Genomic DNA, 25,693 nt, shown 5'->3' with positions numbered 1-25,693 from the left:
TGTTAAATGTAAAACATTTTGATTAATGAGAAATAAAAGAGGAGATCGAATTTAAGCATGTTGCCTGACTCATTTAATCTAAATCTAATATTTAGTTACTATATAATTTTATTATCAATCCAAGTGCATTTCACTTATTATTTTAAAAATACGGAGAGTTCCAATTTCCACGACATAATAGATAAATTTATTAAATACTTTTAATTTTTACTGAACACTAATTAGCCATGATAATTTACTAAAAGTAACTTCACTAGAAACGAAGCGGCAAAGATAACATTATAATACACGGTGAATATTAATTGGAACTACTGAGTAATATAAGGTAGGATAATAAATAATAATTAACTCAATCTTAATGTGCCAGGCAATTTCCCCTAACAATATTTTTGGGACCAAGGGAGGACTGGCAGTGGTGAACGGTCCTGCCACATTTGTTTTCATCCAAATCCCAAAGAATAAATTAGGCGCATTTGAAGGGCAAAGAATATTGCCGACGAGACCAATTGGTTCGAGCTCGAACCAAATTGAAACTTAGTCGGATCCGAATTAGGAACTAGTCCAGCTAAATTTCAGATCAGACTCGAGCCATACTTGAATAAGATATTTTTTTCCCACTTAAAATGGAATATAAAATCCAGATTAAGCCTCACCTACTTCGGGAGGCATTGTACGTTTTGACCCCATTGATAGATTGGACCCCGGAAGCCATTCCCCACATGGGCCATATCGTTAATGACCCGGGGCCCTCCTATCAAATCGACGGTTCTCGTCTACCCAAGAGAGGTACCGCCACCCAGCGTAAGCGAATCCGCGGATCACCGTACCGCAGTCGGCGGTGACGGAACGGGACGACAGCGGCCTTCAAACCCCCCCCCCCTTTCCCCCTCCCCGGTTTTCACGCTCTCTTTATCTCAAGTCCTAACCCCCGACTCGTCCCAAAAGGGGCGTAAAAATAAGAGAAGAAAACGGAGCAAGAAAATCTAGCGCGATCACATCAAATCCCCGGGAAAGCGAGACGAATCCATAACCCCTCCTTCCCCGATCGATTCGTACGTACTCCTCCTCCTCCTCTCTCTCTCTCTCTTTCTCTCCTTCTAATCGAATACAAGGATTTTTACCCGATTTAATGTTTCGGTCTTGGATCGATCTTTCCTGTCTTATTCTTTTCTAGTCTGGTGAGATGTTGGGACCGGGAAATGAGAGTTTTGGCTGGTTGATTTAGGGGGGGATTGCCGAAGGTTGGTGGGGATGGCTGTGAATTACCTCTACGTCTCGGCCGTATCCACGGCGGTGAGCTTGGCGGGACTGCAGTGGTGGGCGGTGACGTTTCTTGACGGGGTCAAATCAGACGGCTTGACGGTGGGCAATGAAGATGGTGGGCTAGGGAGGCCAGGACGATCGCTTGAGCTCCTTCTGGGGTCGCGTGTGACCGCCGCTTTGTTGGTGATCGTTGCGATCAATGTGTTCATGTTGGTGGTTCTGTCTTTGAAGGTAATTTCCATGGCTTTGTCAGGATGACTGACATGAATTCGTCTGTTTGTGTGCATTCCTGAAAGTAAAATTCATCCTTGCGGTCGCGGTTGATATAATTGCCCAGTATCTTAGCCTTTTGGATTCATGTTTACTTGATATTCATCTCTGTTTTAGTGTGCAACCGTTTGCTTCGAATCAAATGCTATACGAAACTCGTGGTTGATAAGCAACTGAAAATCAGAATGAGAACAGTGTAATAATGTTGTATGGGCAGTTCAATCTAGTAGGTGAAGAGTAATACAGCAATAGTAAGGTGCTTTTGTTAACAAAAACTTTATGCAATTTAATACAGCAATATTAAAGAGTCCTGACATTGATAACATTATGCAGCTTCACTTGGCCAATTTCTCTTCTTAATTTGAGGACATATCCAGTTTAATTTTGATATCGTCCAACTTGTTGTCCTTCTGGATAAGCTCAAATACTTCTATGATAGAAAATTTTGGCACGGTCTAAATCTGAATCTAAAACTTCAAAAATATGCTGTTCTAGGTAAATATATACTTAATATAATCAAAATAAGTCCTAAATCATTCAGGACTATAAATAATAAGGAATATGGCATGAACATATGTCTGCAACGACCAATAATAATTAAAATGGCAACTTTACAAAAAACTAAATAACAGGTGGCTCTAAAATCTCTCTTAGTTAAATATGACTATAAGGGGACATATAAGGTGAAGAACTCTTGTACATTCAATACTTTTGTTGCCCAAATTTTAGGCAAAATATGTAGTTTTTTTTAATTCTAAAGACATTCACATTGATCCTTTTTCCCCCCTTTTTTCTTATATGCAGAGTCTATTTTTTGTTGAATTACATCCTTCAGAGGTTCGAAAGGTGCTGGAACGCATTATTAATTATGCAATTTACAAGGTGATCATAATTCCTTGTTCTTACATCCTTGAATGGACTTAGATTTTTTTTTTCTTTATGGCATCAAAGATACTATAATCTGTTCATCTTTGTAAATGTGCACTTGTTGCTAATCAATGCTTACATTACTGGCATTCTTAATCTATTTGGTTAGTTTTCTATATGGAGCTTTACAGTGTCCATACCCACCGGCACTAATGCAATTACGAAAAGGAATATCTTAGTACTCCTTGTGTGGTTCCTGCCCTCCATGATTTGTTGGCAACCTTGCATAGCTCCATTTGACAAGAGGCCATGCTACACTGTGTTGATTTTTTGCTGTTTGGCAAGTCTTGTATCCACGGCTGTATAGGGTCATGCTGTGATTAGTTTCTTGAGAGAATCACTAATAAAATTAGTTGCTAAATTTTGAATTTGAGAATTTAGACCCAAATCAAAATAGAACAATTTAGAAAATGTTAATGTGATCTTCTTCTCCATCTCATATTATTATTGACTATCTTAGGATAGATAATTATCTCTAGTAACAAAGGTTATTCTGACTCCTACATTCTAAACAAAGATTAACAAGATATGGTAGTACCTTTGTGTTTGAATTTTTTTCGTTTTCTGAATAAATAAACATGTCCACTAGTTTTCTTACATTGCCTCTGATGTAGCAATCCATTTTACATCCTCCGGCAGGGAACTTTTCTTCCATTGGTCGTGCCACCTAATGTTTTACAAGTGGGCTTGTGGTCAACTTGGCTGACCTTTCTTTGTTCACTGAAGGTACTGTAAATAAAAATGCATATTCATATAATTTTCATTGTTCTAGAAGAATTGAGGGATGTCTAATTTGCATCTACAGATGTTTCAATCATTGGCCAGAGATCGGCTTGAACAATTAAATGCTTCCCCTTCTGCAACACCTCTGAAATACCTGCGTGTGTATTCTGCGTTGTTGCTGGTTCTGATTGCTGATCTTCTATGGTAATATTTCCTGGTATAGTCAACATGTTGCCATTTGTATTTTGGAAATTTTCTTCAAAATTGAATTCATGTTTTGGCATCGAAATAGTATATCAGATCTTGATGCGATTATCAGTTTATCTCACTTGTCATTGAATGTGATATCAATGACTTTAAATTTGTGAGGATGCTGATTATTGATATTAATGAGGTCATATTTGAAATAGATACTCTCCTTAGTCTATCTGACGAATTTAGATATTCTTTTCCTTTTCTATATTCTGCTAAGAACACATCAAAGCATACTTTATACCTCATTGCTTGCTGTTCTGCTTGATGGTGTTAACATGTTATCACACTGCCAACTCTGCCACAATCTTCTTATGTGTAGCTAGACATGGAATTTCTTGTTTTAAAGTAAAGCACTATATACAGAGAGATGGATGCACACAGAATGACACGAAAAGCCATGTGCCTATACTTTCCTTTTCTCTATGTGATCTCTGTGTGGACTATTCCATTGAAGCTAAATTCTTCTACCAAAATTATCAAATTTTTTCCTCCCAATTGTTGAACTATTTGTTGCTTGGTCTTGTATGAGAATATGTCTGCAGCCTTGAATTTCATACCATGCCTTTTGGATTCTCAAGCCAGTCCATTTTGCAAATTTCCATATTTTCATTTGAGATGCAGTTGATTTACTCTGGACACAGTTATGTGTGTCACCTATTATTCCTTGTTTGTAGCCTGAATTTCATTATAATAGGTAATATGATTAGTATTTATGACTGATGTAACCAAAAGATGATAAAACTGGATTTTTTGTTGTATTTGAGACTTGAGAGTGTAATGGGACAGTGGATACTGTATTCTTGAATTGCTCAGAAGAAGGAAACTATATGATATTAGGAACTCAGAACATAATATTTGATGGTAGGAATTATTTCCCAATATCGTCTACGTAAATTTCTGGTAATATACTTGTTTATCAGTTGCACCAATGGATTTCTTTTGTGCCTGATCTTCTTTAAGCTTATAGATTTGTAATGTTTCTTTACATCAATTATTCAGGTTTTGATGCAATGCTCTTCAATCTTTACCATTAGAATCTAACACCCTTTCAGTGGAGTTGACACTTACATAATCATTTGACTTTCAGGATAAAACCCTATGTGAAGATACACAGAACATTTAATTCTAGTTTATTTGTGCTGCTACTCTTCGAGCCTCTCAGTATTGCCTTTGAGACATTACAGGTAATTTGGCCAAGTTTATGCAACTTTAAATGAAATAAATTCAAGATGGTATGAGACAATATGCCTGTCTGTATGGGTTATGAACTAATTATTGAGTCCTGAGAGATGAAATCCATTGACAATTGACACTGTTATCTGATACCTTGTCAGATTTTTTTAATTGCATCAATTGATTTGACATGTGCTAATGGAAAAGAGAAGATCAAAATATATAATTTCATAAATTAAAGATACCATAAAATTGGCGTAAGTTTGCATGCTTTTTATATGAATCCTTTTCTTGTAGGCAATTATGGTACATGGATTTCAGTTGTTTGACATTTGGCAACGGCATTTGGTTGACAGTGGTGGTGATTGCTTTAACTTCCAGACATCATATAAGAAAGTAGCAGGTAAAAGGAACGGAAAGCATTCAGTTACCTTATTATTTCAAGGAATTATATGTAATCAGCCTATTGCAGTTGGTCTTTGAGATCTTTTATTTTGACCTGATATTCCTAGTTAAACACTTTTTTGAACACGCTTACGTCTTAGAAAATCTATCTTTATAGCGTAGATGCAACAAAAAAGTTCCATTCTAGTTGGAAACCAGGGAGCCCTGATCTTTTCTTTGGTGGCAGGATTTGCAGTAAAGGAAGGTAGTCGAGGAATTGCAGAGTGGCTCTTGAAGGGTAGTTTATTTATGAGCTACTCATTTTCTGTTGTTTTAAATGATATTATCTGGTCTTGGGTATTAGCAATAGGTATTACTCATTGAATGGTCACAAACAACTGAATTAACATGATAGATGATTGATGATTCAACTCTGTTTTGCTAGTTGCTTATCTATATTAATTTTTCTTCTCTTGCTAGCATTTTTTTCTAATGAAGAATCAGTGGTTGATGATTCTTGAAATTTAACTTCTTCGATGTCAGGGCCTTTTGATCCCCACCTGCCTCTGTTCATTATAACTGGTTGTAGCATGGTTTGAAGGTGAAACATTTCGCATTTCAGTCCTATCCGATCCAAAACTGCCCATGAAACTAGCATCTAACCGAGACAACTCTAATACCAATTTTTTAATTATATTTTTTGAATTCTAATCTAGATTTAATTTGAAACCAACTTGTACTTAATCAATATCAATTTCATTGCTTAAATGCTTCTGTGTTATATATTGAAAAAATAAGATAAAAAAGACTATTTATCAAAAGAAGTCTGAAACCGATAGAACTGACTGGAAATGAATACGGCCGACCGCAAAGTTTGCCTTTTAAACCACGTTGAAACTAATTCCAAAACCGAAACTTTGAACTATGGATTGTAGTGATATTAGAAGATCCATTCAATATACTTTATGTGCATCCAGCTATTTAGGTAAAGTATGACCTAAAAAGGTAACTAATACCTGCTTCCATTAGGAGGTGTGCTAGTAACACCCGGTTCTGATGGCTGAAGACTACCATCTTATGTTTGCTCCTTTATTACCCCATTCCCCTTCTTCACAGGTCACCACACATTCATCACGGCAATCATTCTTCTCTTTCTGTTAGGATCACAACAAGATTGACATTTATGTGAATAGTTAAACAACTGATAATCAATTATTTTCCAATGTCCCAAGTGAATGGGGCTGAGGGAGTACTATATGCTGTTCACTACTTCACCTCTATTCTGTGTGATGTCATCATTCAACCTAATGTTCATTTTGCTATTATATTTCTTCAAAGTTTTTTGGTCACCCTCTTGCCTTCTTGGCACTTCCGTGTTTCACCTAGACATTCTTTTCGTGCTGTTTTGGTTTTTTCTTTTCCATGACCAAGCCATTTTATTTGATGTTCTTTTCCTCAATTTGTGTTATCTCCAGCTTTCCATAGGTATAACAATTGCTTATTCTCTGGTGACAGCTAATCCGTTGCAAATTCTCATATCATCTGTCATTTTCTAATTTTTGTAGGTAACAGCAAGGATGATGTTTCTTAACTGCTCAATATTTTTGAACTATATAAAATTTCCATCTTTATAGCCGCATAGGGCACAGGGTGATTACTGAGAGACACATGAAGCATTCAGCTATATCCTATAATTTATTTTGTAACTATTTCTTTCAAACTAATGTGAATCCCTGATGTGTGGATACAATTCATAGCCATGGCTTTGCACCTTCAGGAGAAGAAACTAAAACTAAACATCTGATACTAAAATCAAATGAAGATCTGCTAATAGACTACATGATATTAGGACTCATGACATAATGGAGTCCATCTTTCCCATTTTACCGGATGGTTTCATTTTCTAGAAAAAAAAAAGATGATTAATTTTGTATTTTGATTTTTTTTCCATGTAATGTTGAACTATTAGGCACAGTTCTAATTTTTTAGGTCTGCAGAGCTTTTAATGCAAGATATGAATTTGTTTGTTTTAACTGTTTATTTGCTCTATAATGTTCATATAACTTAAGCAAACCTTTTCATTGCAGGATCTCTCTCTGAGTGGAGGGGAATACTCATCAGAGATTTTGGTTTTGTTTTAGACATGATGACTCTATTAACGGCACTTGGTCATTACTTGATGATTTGGTGGCTCCGAGGCATGGCATTTCATCTACTGGATGCAGTTCTTTTTCTGAACTTACGTGTCAGTATTGATCATGTTCTTTATGCTTGTTCTAGTACTTTTTCCATGATAAAGCCTTGCGTAATGGCGAACATTCCTCAATATGTCTCTTGAACAATAAACAGGCTCTTCTAAGTGCAATAGTGAAGCGGATTAGGACATACGTCAAACTAAAGAAGGCTCTTAATTCACTTGATGGAGCACTTCCTGATGCATCATATGAAGAACTTTCTGCATATGATGATGAATGCGCTATCTGCAGAGTAAATAATTCCTCCTAAATATCAATTATGTTTTTCCTTCTTCATTTTTGTAATTTGTAACTGATTGTGTAAATCACAGGGACCAATGGCCAGGGCTAAAAAGCTGTCCTGCAATCACCTTTTCCATCTTGCATGCTTGAGGTCATGGTACGATATGCCTCTTCTTGTGGTCATAAATCTTTGGACACCTTAGCTTAATTTCCATCATTTTACATGTTTGCATCTCTTATCACATGGAAGGATATATCTGATTTGAGTGTATCATCTTCATGTCTCAATAATCTATATCGGGTTAATGGGCTACCAGCCTGGTCATCTGAAACTTTTCAATTAGTTAAATCTTCAGTCATACTGGACAATTTTGTTTTGATTCCACATGCTGTAAGCTTTATAATTCACAATAGTTTGTTTAAATACTACAAGGGATGTTTTCATAAAGATTGAGTGGAAGTATGCTCTGAATCTCAAAGTGTCTTGGCCACTTTTCCTTTGCTTTAGGAATGTTCTCAGTTGGCATGACAACAAGTACAATTAAGAATCTCTTTGTGGGATATCCAAATTATGTATGTCCATCCTTAGAACTGTTGGCCAATATGAGAAAAATGTAGTCTATTTTGAACTTCTTGAGAATTTCATCCATCTTCTGTGACTCCATTGATAATTAGGGTCTTCTGGAGGACAAAATTTGTTATTTATTTATTTTCAGATCAGCTCTTTTGCATGAAGATGGCATAGTGAGTCACTGTTTCTTGCTCTGCTTCTGTAAAATAATTAGTTTGTTCATCTCTTTTCTAATGAAATTGAAAACTGTCGATCACTCTTAAATAGTATTGTGTTTGACCCATTTGTATCTTCCTGTATGTGGTGGATTTTATCTCCAGGTTGGATCAAGGTTTAACTGATGTATATTCTTGCCCCACATGTCGGAGGCCTCTCTTTGTGTCTACTCCTCAAAGGCGTACAAGCTCCATTGTAGAAGAGGCTGTCAGTGATGAGCAACTTGCCGAGCAGTTCAATGTGGGGCTAAACCAGCAAAGAATCTCTGGACATGCACTACCTGTTGGGGGGGCATTTCCTGACCATCAGCAGAACCGTTCTGATGCTGTTTGGAGGTCAGCATCCCTATCTCACAGTTTTTTGCCTACTAGTTTGGCTGTCGTGATGTCTCAATAATTTTAACATATATATCTCTTCTTACTGTTCGTAACTTCATCCCTGTTGGAACTTGATGTCATAGTCTGCTTGCAGCCCCTTCTCCTTCCTTTCTTTTGTATGTCTGCCTCTCTTTTTTCAGTACCTTCTTTGGCCCTTTGGGTGCCGCCATGCAAAATGATTGGGTTGTTGGACATCACTTTATCCGAACCTGGCATGTCCTGGATCTTTGTGATAATAAATGCTTAATCTATATATGGGATGTTTATAATCTTTGGATGTCTCTGTTCACGTTCAAGCACTTCGCTTAATGTTGGTGCATCTATATATCCTTTTAGTTTAATCTGTTGTCTTCCGGTGCATGTTATGTAGGTTTATAATCTGCTTTCTTTTTTTAATTATTTTGAGATCAGCATGTATTTAACTGTGTATCGTTTCCCCTCATATGCATACATACTTGTATGTGATCCTGTGACGTTAGCTACAATTGCCTCTAGTGGCATAATTTGAATTCCTGCTGTAAATTAATGAAATATCCAAATCGTGAATTTTAGTGGCCATTTAGTACTCCAAAAACCAACGAGTACTTGACAGTATGCAACTCTTTTATTCATTACTTAGTAGTGTATGAATCATGGATGGCTCGTATAGGGGATGTTTAACACATGAGGGGTATCCCAGACTAAGTTACCTGATATGTGCTTCAGGCCACTACGTTTTAGTAGCAAGTTACCAGAAGGTAAAGAAGGAAATATGTCCTGTCTTGTTTGCGGTCACTAATTGTTTATGGGATAACTCTGGGAGTATCCATGAATTAATATTTTTTTTCTTTTATGCTTTTCAATATATCTTTTTTCTTTGTTTCTATCTTTATGATGGAGAATAGGTATTCCAGGTTTGAAACAGAGAAAGATGATCAAAGTGTGTTTTCCCCTGTTCTATGCCTTCGGTCCTTACCGATACCATTAGGTCATCTGACATGAATTTGTAGTCTTTCTTTTGATAACTTGTCTACACAATTGTCCTATTTTTTGTGTTACAGAGGTGCTGCTCTTGATTCATGGTCAAATTCTGGAAGTGATGGTGCTGGTTCATCTAGTGCATTTAGATCGGTAGGGCTTAGTGGAGTCCAGATGATGGTGAGGCAGTTTGCATCTGTGAATGATAACTATGCACATGCTGATGCTGCCTGGAACCTCTGGCCTCCTCAGCTTGCCTCAGGATCCACACTAGGTACATCTTCCCTCAGGTACAACAGAAATACTGCTGGCCTGCGGATCAGAAATCCTTCACCATCTGTAAATGGGAACACGACTGAAGTACTTTCCATGGTAGATAGAGTACGGGAGGTGTTGCCTCACATCCCTGATGAGATAATCATCCAGGTACTTTTCATACCAAATTCTAGTTGTCATTGGCTAATCAGATAGTGACATACTCAAAAACTCATCTTCCTTGTAGGATTTGCTGAGGACCAACAACATCAACATCACTGTGAATAATCTTCTCCTAGTGCAATAATAACCAAATCAGTTATAGGATATAAGCATGCTCTTCTAATGTATATGAAAAGTTGTATATTTGAAGCAGCTGAGAAAGGTGAGTTTGGGTGTCAAAAGACATATCCTGTAATAAATTTATTTCATTTTTTAAAACTTTTCCGTTAAAATGTTGGTCGAATACCAAAGTTAATTATACCAAAAACTGCAAGTGGCATTCATGATGTGTGCATAATTATTCATTTCTGTTCAAACAAGTGTTTTTTTTCTCTCTGGAAGTTGTATGCTCATAATTGATCAAATGCTTTATCGACCATCCCTGAAGCAGATCTTTTCTCAAAATGGAGATATGAAAAGATCTGATGTGGTCACAAATTTTTTTATATAAAAATAAATAAATAAATAAATTCAGCAGGGTCGGCGTATTGGTTGGTCTTTCTTATAACTTGTGCCAAAATGTTACCAACGTAGATTAGAGAAAAAAGTAGATAGGTGGTGCCTTTACATGATGTAATCGTTTATAGGGAACTCTTGTTTGGTCACTGCCCTTCTCCTTACCAAGATGTTTCATTGCTTTATGTTATGTAGCGTTCCTCTGTGTGTACGCTGTAAAGAGTGATAGAAGGGAAGGCTTATATTTGAGGAAGAAGATATATTCAAACACTGTTCAGTCGCTTCTCAACTTGCCAACATAGTTTCGTTTTGTCAATTTCAATTGTGCCCAGCACTGCATAATAATGCCAGAAGAGTGGGAAGTCGGTCATTGTTTGGTCGCTTCTCGACTTGCTAGCGTAGCTTTATTTTCTCAATCTTAATTGGCAGCACTGCTTAATGCCAGAAGAGTGGGAAGTAGACGCGATGATATTACTAAATCTTCTTGTGCACTATTTTGCATTTCGGTGGGCAGTAAAGTTGCCAGGCAACTTTTCATCTCTCTAGCTATTACCATTCGCTGTGTTACTCGTGTGGCCGGATTGGAGCAGTCGAATAAATTCCCGGATCCTTTCTCAAGATTGGGCTTGTACTGACTGAACCCGAGTTGGCAGGAGATCCTTGAGTATGCTCTCTGGTACTGGGAATAATGATTATCGTAGATAAAGCAGGCCAAAATGTTACACAAGTTACAAATTTTTGTACACGTAGATGTTTGCGACGGCCTCCGGCGGATTCTACTCCAACCTAAGTCGATCGAGATTTGCCAATACAACGCGACCAAATTGGACTGATCGATTTGACTTGTGGCTGAGGGAAGTTACTCTTGCTTAAGTGCCAAGTAAGCCCTGGTGGGCTAGATTTGCTACATTTTGGCTTGTCGAATTGTAACAGTAAATCTCTAGCCTTACACTGCCGAAATAAATAACGATCGCACTGGATTTTCTGCTGTCGCACCAATTAAATATCACCCTCTATCCAGAAGGAGAAACGTTAAAATTCTTATAGCTTAAAACGGATCGAATTAATTTATTAAATCAAACAGAATAAATTATTGCAATAGATGAGATGAATGCAGAAGCAACTAATCAAGTAATCAACTCTAAATATATTGCGAACCTCGTTAAGATATATATATGTATATATACACACGTCGCTTCTTCCCTAAGTTCTTCTATTTAACAGAAGATCCCCTCACGCGAAACAATCTCGAGGGCAAAGTGGGTCACCTGCACGTCTCCATTCCTATATAAACCCCGCTTCTTCTCGAAGTCCACGCCAACTTTCTTGATTTCCCCCTCCCCTAGGGTTTCTTGTTTCCCCAATCTTCGAGTTCAGGTATTCCCCTTCCCCCTCCTCCTCCCCCTCCCCCTCCCCCTCCAACGATCGACCGTTTAGTATTCTGAACTCCGTAGGTATCGCAGGACCGATGGCGAAAAGTGGCTTCAAGCAGGAGCATGATCTCGGTCCGTGATCGGTGATCATCCCTCAATATTTTTATCTTTTTGGCTTTCGTATTTGTTTGGTTTGATGTGGATATCTTTTTCCGATGAGTGCTTTTTGGTTTGCGTCCGCAGAAAAGAGGAAGGCTGACTCGGCAAAGATCAAGAACAAGTACCCGGATAGAGTCCCGGTATCTGTTTGATCCTCTTAATTCTATTTGTTTCTTGAGTTATTCCCTCTTTATTTGATTCTGTGATAAATTGTTGTTATTGGTCTTATAGCATTAATTTAACATGCAATTCTCAAGTATCAGAAAACTATTAGCTAACCATTAGTCGAGAGCAATTAGGGTTGTACACATTTTTCGGCATCCTTCTCATTATGTCTTGGTGCCACTTGAGAAAATTGTGTTTCCTTTTTTTGTGTGCAAATTGAAAGTTGTGTATTGTATGTATTTACCATTGGTTACTCTCTTCCTACCTCTTTCCTTAACGTGTGATTTATATATAGCAAATTGTAGCTGGTGCTAAATTGTTACTAATATGAATGATCCTAGATTAGTTTTTGGTTGCCTGAGGGCATGCTAGTTGGCATCAGTACTGATTGCTTATTGGCATAGGACGTGTGTATTGGCAGCCTAGTGCGTATAGAGAGCTAATTGAATTTGTTCCCAAATAATATTGGTTTTTTTTTTCTTTCTAAGTTGTACTGAAAATTGTAACAGCAACACTCAGATTGATTTGTTCAGGAAAATCTTGTTCCTGTGATGAATTACGAATAGTAAACAGAGTACTAGAGTAGACTAGATCTAGTCGACAAGCTTCAAAATAAAGATCTAAAACAAGGATCCATTTGGTGAAGGGATATTTGAATTTTTTAAAATAAAACTTGATTCGTGTGGAGAGGATTCAGTTGCAAATACAAGGTCCAAAGAGGAAAGTAGTTGGTAGGGGTTTTAAAACACTATATTTCAGAAGGCTGAGCCTTTGATAACATTCAGGCTGGGCCATAAATATTGTTATGTTACCTTACAGTTATAAGTAACCTCTGATTCAATTGATGGCTAGGGCTTCTCCTTGCATCTTGGCAATCACAAAATAGTCAGGATTAGGGCTGCTTATGTTTTGCCCTTCCTAGGCCCCATATTGGTGGGAGCCTTGTGCACAAGGACATCGTATTATCTCCAACATAAGTAAAGGGTTTGATCGTCTGATTGCCCATTCAAGATACTACTGTTAAGATAACTAATTTCCCTACTCTTGGAGTTACTTGTTTTTGTATTCGTTGCTGCTTGAGCTTTTCAATTTGATAAGATTTTAGTCTTTGGACTTGCTCTGAGATATATTTCATTATTTAAAGGTGATTGTGGAGAAGGCAGACAGAAGCGACGTACCAAGTATTGACAAGAGAAAGTGAGTGCCTTCATTTTTTGTGGCAGTAAAATCACATGTTATTATATATTGAATCCAATTTGCAGAAAAACCTTTTGCGAAATATCATTATCAGGCAAATACATGATTAATATTTGATTCTCACTGCAAATGCAGGTATTTGGTTCCATCAAATTTGACACTTGGCCAGTTTGTTTATGTTATTCGCAAGAGAATCAATCTCACTGCAGACAAAGCCATCTTTATGTTTGTAGACAATGTTCTTCCACCTACTGGTACCTATCAACTCATACCATTAGCTCTCGAGAATTACATTTTATGCATGTATCCATCATTACAACCTACTGTTCTTTGTTTCCAGGTACTTTGATATCAAAATTGTACGAGGACAAGAAGGACGAAGATGGTTTCCTCTATTTCGTCTATAGTGGGGAGAACACTTTTGGGCATCAAAGTGCACATTAGATTGTTGCTCTTCACTGTCATCTGCATTCCATGCTTTCTAATCTTGTTCTTTTAGATTGTTCGTTCTAGTTTGAAACATCTTCTATGTGATCGGTGATATAATTGTATAGTCAGTTCCTTGTATAGGTTTGGAAGGTGCTATCTACAGAGCCCCCTTTTAGTTCTTTAAATAATTGAATATACATGCATTACCTGTCTGGCTCAGTTTTTCTTTCTTTCATATGATGTTTCCAGCTTCTGTTTGAAGCACCTAGTAAGCTTATCTTGAATCTAAATAAAAGATGTACCATAGCACTTGGATCTGCAAATGGACATTCTGGGGATGCAAGATGCACAAAGCGATACACAGTGCTGGCCTGCTGCGAAGACTGTTTCCGTTGCTTCAGCCTGTGACCAACCACCCATGGCGCTAATAGTCCGATGTCTAAGTATAGAATTCCCGATGTTTTCTGGATTGAAATTGATAATGACTGCTTGAGGACATTAAGGAGGAACAGAAATGCTTTCACCTGCCTCTGATGGATCTGTTACTTGTCAAGTAATTTCTCCTTGTAGTGTGACCAATTGTTTACCGACGATAGATTTTCTTTTTTTTGAATTTTTTAAAGTAATATTATGCTTATAAACACTCTGCACAGATAAGATTACAAGTCTAACTTGTTAATATTTGATAAATTTTCTTTCTATTTCATAACTATCAATACTAATGGACATGATAATACTACATCAGGAGTGTTTAAAGAATATTTGTGGGCACAATATTATTCTTTTTTCCTTTCTTTTCTATGGCTTATCAGCAAAGGAAGGCTTCATATTGGCAGAATGACCTGGCAAACTTGCACTTCACCAATTGCTTCCAATGTCTTAAAGCTTTCATGTGGTGGTTCCTACTGTGTTTAAGCTCTGAGAATCGGCAGTCTATTAACCATCGGTTGGTATACGTACATTCTACTGCTCATTGTAGTAAATCCTTCACGAATCTATATATATATATATTAATCGAAACACTAGACTCTAATGGTCGGCGTCTTCTCCTCTAATTAATCTACTGTTTGTTTACATTTAAACAAATTAATATTTTGTACATTTTCCTACGTGGCAACTACACTCCCATGCATATAAATAGATAGAGAGAGAGAGAGAGAGAGCGACGTCAAGACAACGGAACCAAGGGAGATCGACTTACGCGCCGTGACACGTGGTTCGCTGCAATCACTTTATCCGACATCACTCTGAGTCGATTCAATTCACCCTCCCCCATGTTTATTATCTAATTATACCCATCTATTCTTTTCCTCCTCGGTCACCGCTCGCCGTCCGCTCCTCCGCGCCGCCAGTTTCCAAAAACCCCCCCTACTTCTTCCCAAGAACCGGACCCACGGTCTTGGGTCCACGTGGCATGCAGTGATGTGCCTGTCCTCCGGGTCCCGCCTGTGTCCTCCAACCGCCGGACTCCACCTGTCGGACATTCATCTGTGGTTGAACGAAAGCCGCCTCGGAGCTCACCCTGCCCCCCCTCCCCTCCCCTCCTCCTCTCGAAGTAAATTTATAAATTTTGGATTCACAGCTAAAACATTCTTTTACCTTGGATATTGCTGCCCAAAACTAACCCGAGGTTGGTTTATTCCATCATTTTTATATCCTTATAGCATTTCAAATGGATTATTACTTGATTATTCGAGATATTACGGATGAATCATCTTTAGAAAGATGTATTTTAAAAATAATAGACTCTGAAAAATTGGGCTGCAGCGTATCGACACGAGGATATTCAGATTAGCTATGGATTCGTATGTGAGTGATTTTATCCACACACAAAATATATATATATATATCGTATGTGAGTGAGTATTAAATTCCACCCTCGTAATCCATTTGTTACCAATGTGCATTGGGATGTCCATCGCCTTGGTACTAGATATATGCATTCACCTAATTGCGTATGAATCAAGCTATTCACATATAGAAATGATGAAAGAAAATTAACACAAAGCTCTTTTCCCTGAGATGCCAAGGTGTTACTAACCGGGACTCATATAGAAACATAAGCAAATCATTAACATGAAACTCTTCTTCTTTTCTTCTTTTAACTTTTGCTATGTTATTTTAACAGCATGCAGTTCTCATATCTTAGCTAGAGTACACTTACATGCATATACATACTAAATTACTTCTCATTAATTTGTTTCGGGTAGCACTCAACAAGTCAAGCATGCAGAAAAGAAAAAATAAATATTAGAGCATGCCAAATGATGTAACTTAATATATAGATTGTCAGGTACCTGATTGTAGGAAATTCCTTCAGATGGAGTCTTCAGAGGACCTTCTAAATGTCCTTAATGCAGCAAGCCTTGGTCTTTAATTTTATCTTCTAAATGGGAAATACATATATATATAAGCTTTTCCCAATGACATAGGAGCCTGGCTTGTAATGTCCAAAATAGTTGGCTCAAATTAAAAATGGAACCTAACTTAATACCAACAGCATCAAGAGGGTCTGCGTATTCTTCCTTCCACTACTTTGAACAGTATATTCACCTCAAGTAGCACAAAAAAGTATATAGAAATGGTCCCCTAAAGCTCCACTTTCTTGCATCAGACACTAATCCCAATTTCCAAAATCACAGACCCCCTAATGAGACATCAAAGGTCATAAAGGCCTCTTTGAAGAATCTTGAGCTTTACTCCAAAACCTCTTGCTCTTATATATATCTATATATAGACAAGGAAATCTCTCCATATTCCCTTTCTCTCCCCATCCATCTATTGAAAGGTTAACAGTCCAACCTTCCATATATCTCCATCTCTTTTTAGAGAAGAACACAACCACCACCTTCATCTCAATCTCATGCAGCTCTACATTTAGATCAGCATCTGTAGACTTCTAAACCTCACCATGTCTTCTCTTCTTCTTCTTCTTCTCATCATCATCCTCCTTCCATCTCTTTCTATCAGCTCATGCGAAGCTCGCCATCTAAGAGTTCATGTCAAGGATTTGAACACATCACTTCCTCACTCAAGCAAGGTTGGTGCATCAAGTACCCCTATCTTTATTACTGGATGAACAACATTTCTTGCTATTCGTTTTAGCTAGATGTACTAATATTCTCTCTTGTGTAGGATGTGGCAAAGATGAAACTTGATGAGGCATCAAGCTCCATGAAGCCAATGAAAACATCATCAAAGGGGTCCTTCGCCGATGAGATTGGAGTCGGCGCGACAACTGAAGCACGGACGGGATGGAAAGATGTCGACGAAAAGAGAGGATTGGTATCAGGTGCTGTTAAAAAACCGGCAACCCTTAGGGTTTCACGACGCACTCCTCATCAGGAGCACAGGGAGCATCCAGGGTTTCATGTGGATTATGTTGGACCTAGAACGCATCCTCCATCTCATAACTGAGAGCCACTTGCACTCTCTCTTCTCTTCCTTCCATGTACGAGTTTTTGGCCTCAAATTCCCGTATACCCTATTACAAGCTAGATAAGAGCAAATGTGAGAACTAGTGCTTTACTAGAAGCTTTGTTTTGCTCACTTCAGAAGAATATATTTTGACATACCATTAAGATTAGTTAGATGATACAGGCAATGCATTTTCTGTGTTGCTATGGATTTTGGGTAGAACTCATCACTGTATTATAGATAATGCAAAAAATTTCTTTCAGAACCATATTTTCTAACATGAATCTTACTACAGAAGTATTACTTATGGTGTGGGATTTGCAGGAGATGTGGTAATTGTAGTGCCCTGTGATCTCATGGTGATTTGCCACAAGGATATCAAATTAAAGGTGAGTAACTCAATTTTCTTTTCTAATATATGGTCTCAGTTGGGTGTGGGGAAGAGTTGTTGTGGTAGTTAGGGAGTTAATGCATAGGGAATGGGGGTGAGAAACATGGCTCATGGCCCATTTCCTGCATCATGTTCTCATTGAGGGTGGCAACTAGTCAAGGGAGTGAAAATATGCATCCAATTCATGCATGCATATGTACATAATATTTCACACACTTGGATGGAGATTTAGAAATGCAAGATGGATCAATGACATGATCTGATCACACTAGCTCTTATGCATAAGTCTTATAGTTGAAAGAGGTATTGATTACAATAATGATATGACTAGGTTATATATATATATATATATATATATATATATATTCTTTGCAGCATGTGGTAGTTTGGATTGCTCATAAATGAAAGGAAGGCAGTTAGTTATCTGTTATCTCCTGCAAGTGTCATCTCATCTTTTGCTTTCCAGATGGGATTCCAAGTGTTTTCTTGCACCAATTAAGAATGTTCCAATTCTTTGACTTTGCGCACCCTCACATCTCACCAGTGGCCACATCCACTCATTAAATGCAACACCAACACGCATCCTCCAAGAGATTAAGTTGATCACTCATTAGCTTCTCTTTAGCTCTCCACCTTGCGGATTCATCGTAGTGGGTGACAGAGATTTATCTGAGTAGCCATTCTCATGGTGATTTGTTCTACCTAGAGTTAAAAAGATCGAGTCTTATGTCTACCTCTATAATAGTGTCATAGTCTAAGTATCAATGGACAATAGATGGGCAGAGGCCTTAAATGTGGGCATGCATTGTAGTGCTGTGGTCCCTAACGCCTGGACCTGTCCTGCAAAAAGGACAATTGCGTATGGAAGTGAACTGCAAGCAAAAAGTGGATAACCAAATTGGGTTAAGGGCTGAAGGCTCCTCCCATAAGGACAGATTAAGCTCTTGTATAACTGCAAAGCTTTCAGATGCCATCAAAGATGTAACAACAATGAGGTCTCTTAACCTCACCTATGTTAAGTTGTTAACAACTATTCATTTGCTTTATTTGACGTGCTCGTCAACAATCTCCTTAATCGTAATCCAATACTTAACTCAACCAGCTCAGTGTGGCCTGCACATGACATGAAGGACGAATGAACAATCACAAAGGAAAGAAAAGATGGTTTAATAGTTCCAGTTTGTTGACATTTAATTTTTTTTAAGCCAAAGTAACAAGGACTACATTGTTGGTAACCAGCGGATGCCAACAACTGTATCCTCTGCAGTTTCAATTTCAAAATGGTCTCGAAAGTTCAACGTAAATTAATAGGCGAACTCGAATCATATTCACTACGTCGAGTTTCCATAGATGGATGCACCAGTGAAAATTAACAAGCACCAGAAATTAATTTCTCAAAAAATAAATAAATAAAGAAGCACCATGACTGAGATTCAAAATGTGAGTCATTTTTAATCTTAAGAAGAACAATTTCAGCTCAGACAATATTGTGTTACCACTTAGTTCTGAATAACACAACAAATAAATCACCAGTCAGTGTGAATATTAATTAAAGTTTGATTGGTCTTACCTATCCACCTTGACTCGCCACTCCACTACATTGCTTGAAGTAGGCAAAATTATAATGTTAAAATAAACCAAACTAAAAAGTACTGTTAAGCCTCGTGTATCCTGCCTCTGGGCTCGTAGTCCAACTGCTTCTGTTCTTTGTCCCCCTATTTTTAATATCCACTAGTGCCTGTTGCCATAGTCTATAACCCGGAAAAACATAATGAAAAATCCAACCTCAAACAGCCACAGCCAATTTGCTGGGTTAACTTCAATTCATCACCTACCAAGAAACACACTGTATGCGTTCGTCGTTAAATAATTAGCAACTTTCTGTTATCAAGCGCTGCCCTCGTTGAGGAAGTTGACTGCAGCAACCAAAACTAATAAACAATGGGCCACAAAATTCGACCTTGTAACTCAACTCATTCTATATAATTCTATGACTTCTTTGCTCAAAACCGAAGAAGTAGCTCATGTGCATTTGGACGCGAACTACAAAGAGATGTCCTTGAAAATCCATATTTTACAGGTCCACTGGTGGCAATAATCTCATGCTTTCCAAGAATGTTCCCCTTAGTAGCATTAAACTAGCAATAATTCACCCTTCAAATTGGCCCCCCCAAACATAAGAAACAATTCAAGGACACTGGAAGAATGGTTGAAAAGAATGCCTGCTCCGAAAAAGACAGACATGCCTTGATGCCTAGCCCAAACCCAGTGACAAATCAAATTGGGATGTTCCCTCAATAATCAGATGATCACTATTACCTGCCGCCACATGGGCTGACGGTTGTTTTAGAGTTTATATATTGAAACACATCATCAACTACAGCTCACAACAAAGGGTTTGAAAGCACTTGTAAATTGAGGGGTCCTGATCCCAAGCTTCAGATCGACTTCACCACCTCCCAACCAAAAGAAATCTGGGTCCAACTTAGTGATTGCTTCATCCAGTATAACCTGTAAAGGCCTATGTTATGAATCTTGTCACCTTTGTAAAAAGCAGACAATTTACTCTGTGCATCATTATCAACAAGAATCTGAGGCAAAGCAGAAAAGATGAATCTTCATGCATATCATTTAGATATTGAGCAAGATTGTAGTTAAGTTCATTAAGAAAGAATGTCAGGAAAGTCAGAACAAATGAACCTTGGCCTTATAAAAGGAAACAATATATGGAATTTAATCTATTGAAACCTGACACTTCTAAGGACGACATTTTTAGTTCAAAGAGAACACTCAAATGCATGAAAACGGAGAGCTAGTTGCACCCACCGTAATACCATACTTTTCGTTTACTCACTACAATTTTTTACCACCTGCATTGTTCCAAAGAATAAGTTCAGTAGCATGGCAATCCCCTGCCCATAGGCTAACTTGGGTTTTAGGGAGGCTGATAGAGCTGCTACACTCTGATGAATCTAAAATTCTGTCTTGATGTCAACTATATTGAAAATAGGTTAAAAGAAAATTACTATGGTTATTTTAGACACTGAAGAATGAGATATGATGATTATATCTAAGGTGGTGTTCAGTTCCTATTCTGTCTACATTCTAACAGAAATAGTTGAAACTAAATATGACATACTTACTGTTCAGATAGAAAGAGGTGAAAAAGAAAAGCAGAACAATTGAAGAGCATGCTAATCTGTATCCTCAAGTTTCATTATGAAGCTAGAAATGTCATTTTGTGGACACTCATGCAGCTGGGGAACAAAACAGAATATCCACCTATGCATTTGAAAGTTGCCGCCCACAGCTTAAGATAGAGAAGCAGCAAGAAATGACCAGGGCAATGAGATGGTGGATTAACATTTGCTAAACATCACCAACTGCAATCTATAATTTTCCCATATAATAAGTGGATGCTGTTGGAGATTCAAGAACTTCAACCCAGTCAACGACTATGCGCCCCAAACACAGTCTATTATCTGTTTATAAATTGCATTATATTAACTCCAAAATTCATTTCTTAGTATAATACTCTATGTAGTTTCCCTGTTTCTGAACCATAAATAAAAGTTCATCCTATGATATGCACCAAAAACTTTGAAAGATAAACCCACAGGAGTTTTAGATTACCGGGATGTTTGTTTCCATTCCAATGCATGTGACTCCGTTATGGACATATCCAGTAAGTTTAAGAGACTCCTCTTCTGGTGCCAGCCTCACTGAATCAAATAAATAACTAATTAGTTCTTCTACAAGAATCCACATAAAACTGAGAAAAAACATAATAAATGTTTGCCTAATTACAGCAGTTCTTAAAAAAAACTTAGTTTTAAATGAAAGCAGAAAAAAATATATCAAACAGACTGTATTAACAGACACAGAGTTATAGGATAAACTGATCTAAAGCTTCAGGAAGGTGTTCTGCATGTAAATGACTCAATAAATGACCAACAAAAAAAAAATTACATAATCTTGAGCAAATTAAATTGCACACTCGAGTGGCTCATGAGCTAAAAAACTCATTGAAGTTTCAATAGCTTTAGTGTATGATGTATATTTCTTTGATCATCTAATCACAAACAGACCAAGAAAACTGAGATACTGAGGCTTAACGAATGATATTGCAGAAGCTGAGACTATGCCATTTTCTGCTTCTTGTGTCAAGTTACCATAATCTGATAGTTCCATATTCTTCTGAACCATAAAAAAGCCTCAACTAGGGGTGTAAACGATCCAAGCCTAAGTGAGCCGACTCCAACTCAGACTCAGCTCGAAATTAATTTTAAGCCTATTTTGAGAATCAGGCTCGGCTCAACTCAACTCGAATCGAACTAAATTGAGCCAGAGCTCGAGCTTGAATGAAGCTTGTTATCAAGCCATACACTAGCCTAATCGGACCGAGGCGGTGTTAAGCCCAAGCTTGAAACCAATCAACCACGATGAGGTAGAAGAGGAGGTGGTGGAGGAAGCTTGCCGACCGATGGAGCAGGCTTGCCAATAGAGGAGGGGGCAACGACTTGAGGAGAAAGAGGAGGTGGTGGATGAGGCGACGGTGCCTTAAGGAGGCTTGCCGATGGAGGAAGTGGTGCCAACTTAGCGACAGAGAAGGAGGAAAATGAGGTGGCGCCGACTTATCATCGTTACCGACGGAGGACAGGATGCGACGCTGACTTATCGACGGAGGAGGAAAAGGTGGATTGGCGGCTTGGAGATGGGTTTTGTGAATGTTTACGGTTTGGATTTTGGAAGAAAATTTATATTGATCCTATTAAGCTGACCCTGAGCAAGCCGGCTCCAGTTCAAGCTTGACACAAAATTCAATCGAGCCGAGCCGAACCCAAGCTTTGGTCGAGACAAGTTCGAGCAGCTATTTTATTTTGACACCCCTAGCTTCAACAAGTAGAAAGTTAATAAAAAAACCATGCTACATCCTACAGTGATCATCATAGGCAAGGACTTTGCATATAATAGAATTGAGTAGAAAAAATAAGGTTTAAGATTGTACCAAATCCTAATAGGGTAAAATGGATGAATGATCGAAGTTCACTTGGTGTGACGGTTAAAAACTTACAATCACAATAAATGGATGTATGTTTATTGGTCATTACTTAGGCTCTTCCCAATGGAGAAGCAACTGTCCAAAGGACTGTATATTAAGAAAGAGTTGAAAAAAAGTGCAAAGATCTGCAACTCAGCGTAACATTTCAACTAACAAAAAGAAAGTGGATTGAACTTAAATCAAATTGTTGATAAAATGAAGCAAGCTAGTCCTGGGAAAAGGCTGACTCAGATGCAAAATGAACTTAAGAAAAGTTAAAAAGAAAAGAGAAGATGAACTTCTATCAGAGAATTAGGTGAACTTGAAAATGTGGTATGTTTTGAAAACCAGAAGAAATCAACTATCAACTGGAAGTAATGTCAATGTATTTATTTATCTGAATTAGAGAACCTGCATAGATATTTGCGAGCACACCATACTAAGAAAGAACTGTATCATAACCTTAACATTCTGATCATTGCAAATGATTCAGCATATTTGTTCTTTTCCTTCAGATGAATATAGGTAAATCAAATATTAGTAGTTTAGTCAACATGGAAAATATGTTAGATTCCAGAAAAAGCTCAATGGAGCTCAACTCTAAAGTCAAACATTGGGGAAAAGATTTATTCACATTGGAGATCCGGGAACATTATAAAGCAATAATTGTGACTAATTTACATGTAGAACTTACAAAATAAACAAGATAAGCATAAGTATTGAACAAAGATTCTTGATACAACCTTGATAAATAAACACAATATATTAGGAAAACCTCAACTCTTAAAACTTCAATTAAATATTAGTGGACGTACATGTCATCAGATGTATTTTCCTGAGAAAGAAGTTTTCCACAAAAATTAGCATCGATTTCTACACTTCTTATTTGATAAGATCTATGAAATGCTTCACAATATAAGAATTCCCTGGAGATAAAATATATTTCTTTTCTTAGCAAGCTCTTTAAAACAAGTGAAAGTCACATAATAGCATGTCCACAACTGTTATAGATAAAATATATCTGTTTGTATATCAATTAGACTTCAAAATCGCTAGGTCACCACTAACAAAAACTACTGATAAGATCTATAAAGATGGAAAATAACAATTACAGTAATTTAATTAACTCCAAATGTCAACAAGTAAAATTTCAAAAAGATTTCATACGGTGTAAACTTACAGTTAAATTTCTTTTTAGGTATCTGTCTGTCGTTGAGTGTGTAAAGGAAGTTCTTGATGCTTTCAGCATTCAGCCGCGCAATATACTACAAAAGCAAGGGTGCAAATGAAAAGACTAAAGAGTGAAAAACAAGCACAACCATGAGATTGTACGGGGGAAGCACTTGGAATTTACCTGTATTACAACAACATAATATTTTGAATTGTTGGGATTGCTACAATCAGTAATACTTGCACCAGCTTGGGTATTTACCTGAGAAAAACATTTACAAATTCTCTTTATATTGCGTGAATTAAAAAAAAACCATGCACCAAAAATGTACCAAAATGACTACAAGAAGTTTTTGAACTGTATCAGTAAATTCTCCACTGAAAAGAAGGGATATTCATATCATAATCAAATCTAGTACTATATTATGATTATGATATATAACCTGCTGAGTTTCAGTACGCTATATACTATATAGTAACTGGATACATAATGGTGATTATTTCAAAGCATCACAATTCAGCATAAAGGAAGGCAGGCATGCGCTGTCCATAAAGTGAGTAAAACTTATTGGCCTACAGCCTACTGGGTTAAGGATGCCTTGCTGAAAAGCCACGAAATGGAGATCATATACATCCATGGATCTATTGCTGCTTCTCAAGTATCATGCTAATGTCTTCCTATTGCACAGTTTCTTCTCATTCATTTATCTGAGAAGATTCTATGCCTTCCAGAACTCTGGAAAGCTGGAATCATCAAAATCCAGATGCAAACAAATGACTTGTGATTCTATATTGACTCAACTCCAAACAATAAACCGCTAAAACGGTCTCCGTCCCCACCTCAGATCCCCACCAATCATACGCACTTTCCTCGTTAATCCATAGATCTGTTCGCTTCACAAAGTTAAGGTAAACAGACATGTAGAGAATAATACGGATGCATATATAGACAATTAACCATCCGATCCCCTTAAAACAATGATACACGATACATCTAACCTATCAAACAAGTAATCCCAAAAATGTCAATCCTTTTTCCTCAGATTATATGCAGCTCAGATGTTTGACAAAATGCGCAGATGGCAAGAAAAAGGACCATACCAAGACAATGCTCTTGCAAAGATGCTCGACGGATGGAGCGGCCAAGATCTCCCTTCTCGCTTCCAGGGGCCGATCGTAGTAATCCAAGGGCACCCTCCTGAAGGAGAAGTCACGGACACCGCTGGCGAGTAAAATGGCCGTGAGGCGCGACTCCGTTGACTTGCGGCCGCCATTGGCGGCTGTGGCAGTGTTCCCCCCGTGATCGGGAGATAAGGAGAGGGAGGAGAGACGCTGCCTTTGGAGGCAGAGCTCCAATTGGGCTATTCGATGGAGAATACGAGTTTGGATTGCCTCAAGTTCTACCAGAGAAGCCATGGCTGGGGTCGCGTGAATTCTTTGCCTTTCTAACGATGGGTTTTTTCCCCTAAGAGCTGGTGTTAATTAAGGAAAATATGATCCAGAAAAAAAAAAAAAAAAACTACCGGGGGTTAAGATGCTGCCACGCGTCCGCCTTATTGGTCTGCCCTTTCTTGGGCCCAGCCTTAAACTATGGGCCCAAAACTGGGACTACTAAAGGGACGCCCAAAACATTAAAAGCCCTGTGCTATAGTCTTTGAATAGGCTTGGGCCTGGTGGGCCATTCTCTAGTTGATTTATATTATTCTAATGTTTTATTACTCATTTCGTGTATACTTAAATAATCTAGCATCTTATTGTGATTAAAAAATTTGAGCTATACAAAACTTCCAAACTTTCTCCACCATCTTTGGTAGGAAAGGAACCA

The 25,693-nt window shown here is 37.8% G+C and overlaps 3 protein-coding genes across 5 annotated transcripts; 2 read left to right on the top strand and 1 right to left on the bottom strand.

The window, feature by feature from the left end:
• Positions 1 to 893: 893 nt before the first annotated feature.
• LOC140762997 (E3 ubiquitin protein ligase RIN2-like) lies at positions 894 to 10,406 on the top strand. Of its 3 annotated transcripts, none has more exons than XM_073101008.1 (14): positions 894 to 1,052; positions 1,175 to 1,494; positions 2,338 to 2,415; positions 3,100 to 3,186; positions 3,266 to 3,387; positions 4,526 to 4,622; positions 4,909 to 5,014; positions 5,243 to 5,293; positions 7,083 to 7,240; positions 7,345 to 7,482; positions 7,562 to 7,629; positions 8,364 to 8,594; positions 9,677 to 10,019; positions 10,096 to 10,406. In XM_073101008.1, exons 2-14 carry the CDS (start codon positions 1,252 to 1,254, stop codon positions 10,153 to 10,155), a joined length of 1,782 nt encoding a protein of 593 aa, XP_072957109.1. In that variant the 5' UTR covers positions 894 to 1,052; positions 1,175 to 1,251; the 3' UTR covers positions 10,156 to 10,406. The 3 variants fall into 3 exon arrangements, with proteins under 3 accessions (XP_072957109.1, XP_072957111.1, XP_072957110.1); XM_073101009.1 differs by having other exon boundaries at positions 898 to 1,052; positions 1,226 to 1,494; XM_073101010.1 differs by lacking the exon at positions 5,243 to 5,293.
• A 1,345-nt stretch (positions 10,407 to 11,751) lies between these two features.
• On the top strand, positions 11,752 to 14,257 carry LOC140762610 (autophagy-related protein 8f-like). Its single transcript, XM_073100483.1, has 6 exons — positions 11,752 to 11,903; positions 11,990 to 12,031; positions 12,143 to 12,198; positions 13,368 to 13,420; positions 13,556 to 13,760; positions 14,099 to 14,257. Exons 2-6 carry the CDS (start codon positions 11,995 to 11,997, stop codon positions 14,255 to 14,257), a joined length of 510 nt encoding a protein of 169 aa, XP_072956584.1. The 5' UTR covers positions 11,752 to 11,903; positions 11,990 to 11,994.
• Positions 14,258 to 19,863: 5,606 nt separating this feature from the next.
• LOC140763663 (uncharacterized) lies at positions 19,864 to 25,345 on the bottom strand. Its single transcript, XM_073101948.1, has 5 exons — positions 24,970 to 25,345; positions 24,053 to 24,130; positions 23,879 to 23,963; positions 21,291 to 21,379; positions 19,864 to 20,168 (listed from the first exon to the last, which is right to left on the bottom strand). Exons 1-5 carry the CDS (start codon positions 25,282 to 25,284, stop codon positions 20,031 to 20,033), a joined length of 705 nt encoding a protein of 234 aa, XP_072958049.1. The 5' UTR covers positions 25,285 to 25,345; the 3' UTR covers positions 19,864 to 20,030.
• Between the last annotated feature and the right edge of the window lie 348 nt (positions 25,346 to 25,693).

Source organism: Typha angustifolia, chromosome 7 (genome assembly GCF_048772165.1).
Source record: "Typha angustifolia cultivar Huaian chromosome 7, ASM4877216v1, whole genome shotgun sequence".
Taxonomy (NCBI): domain Eukaryota; kingdom Viridiplantae; phylum Streptophyta; class Magnoliopsida; order Poales; family Typhaceae; genus Typha; species Typha angustifolia.
This window is presented reverse-complemented; position numbering and strand designations above follow the sequence as displayed.

Bases quoted from the DNA above. Each gene is read 5' to 3' on its own strand.
- LOC140763663 (XM_073101948.1), bottom strand. From the start codon at position 25,284: ATGGCTTCTCTGGTAGAACTTGAGGCAATCCAAACTCGTATTCTCCAT. The intron at 23,964-24,052 runs GTAAATTCCAAG...TTGCTTTTGTAG, and splicing joins ATTATGTTGTTGTAATACAG to TATATTGCGCGGCTGAATGC. The intron at 21,380-23,878 runs GTAAGTTTACAC...TATTTGATTCAG, and splicing joins ACCTAAAAAGAAATTTAACT to TGAGGCTGGCACCAGAAGAG.
- LOC140762610 (XM_073100483.1), top strand. From the start codon at position 11,995: ATGGCGAAAAGTGGCTTCAAGCAGGAGCATGATCTCG. The intron at 12,032-12,142 runs GTCCGTGATCGG...TTGCGTCCGCAG, and splicing joins CAAGCAGGAGCATGATCTCG to AAAAGAGGAAGGCTGACTCG. The intron at 13,761-14,098 runs GTACTTTGATAT...TGATGTTTCCAG, and splicing joins CTACTGTTCTTTGTTTCCAG to CTTCTGTTTGAAGCACCTAG.
- LOC140762997 (XM_073101008.1), top strand. From the start codon at position 1,252: ATGGCTGTGAATTACCTCTACGTCTCGGCCGTATCCACGGCGGTGAGC. The intron at 4,623-4,908 runs GTAATTTGGCCA...CTTTTCTTGTAG, and splicing joins TTGCCTTTGAGACATTACAG to GCAATTATGGTACATGGATT. The intron at 5,294-7,082 runs GTAGTTTATTTA...TTTTCATTGCAG, and splicing joins TGCAGAGTGGCTCTTGAAGG to GATCTCTCTCTGAGTGGAGG.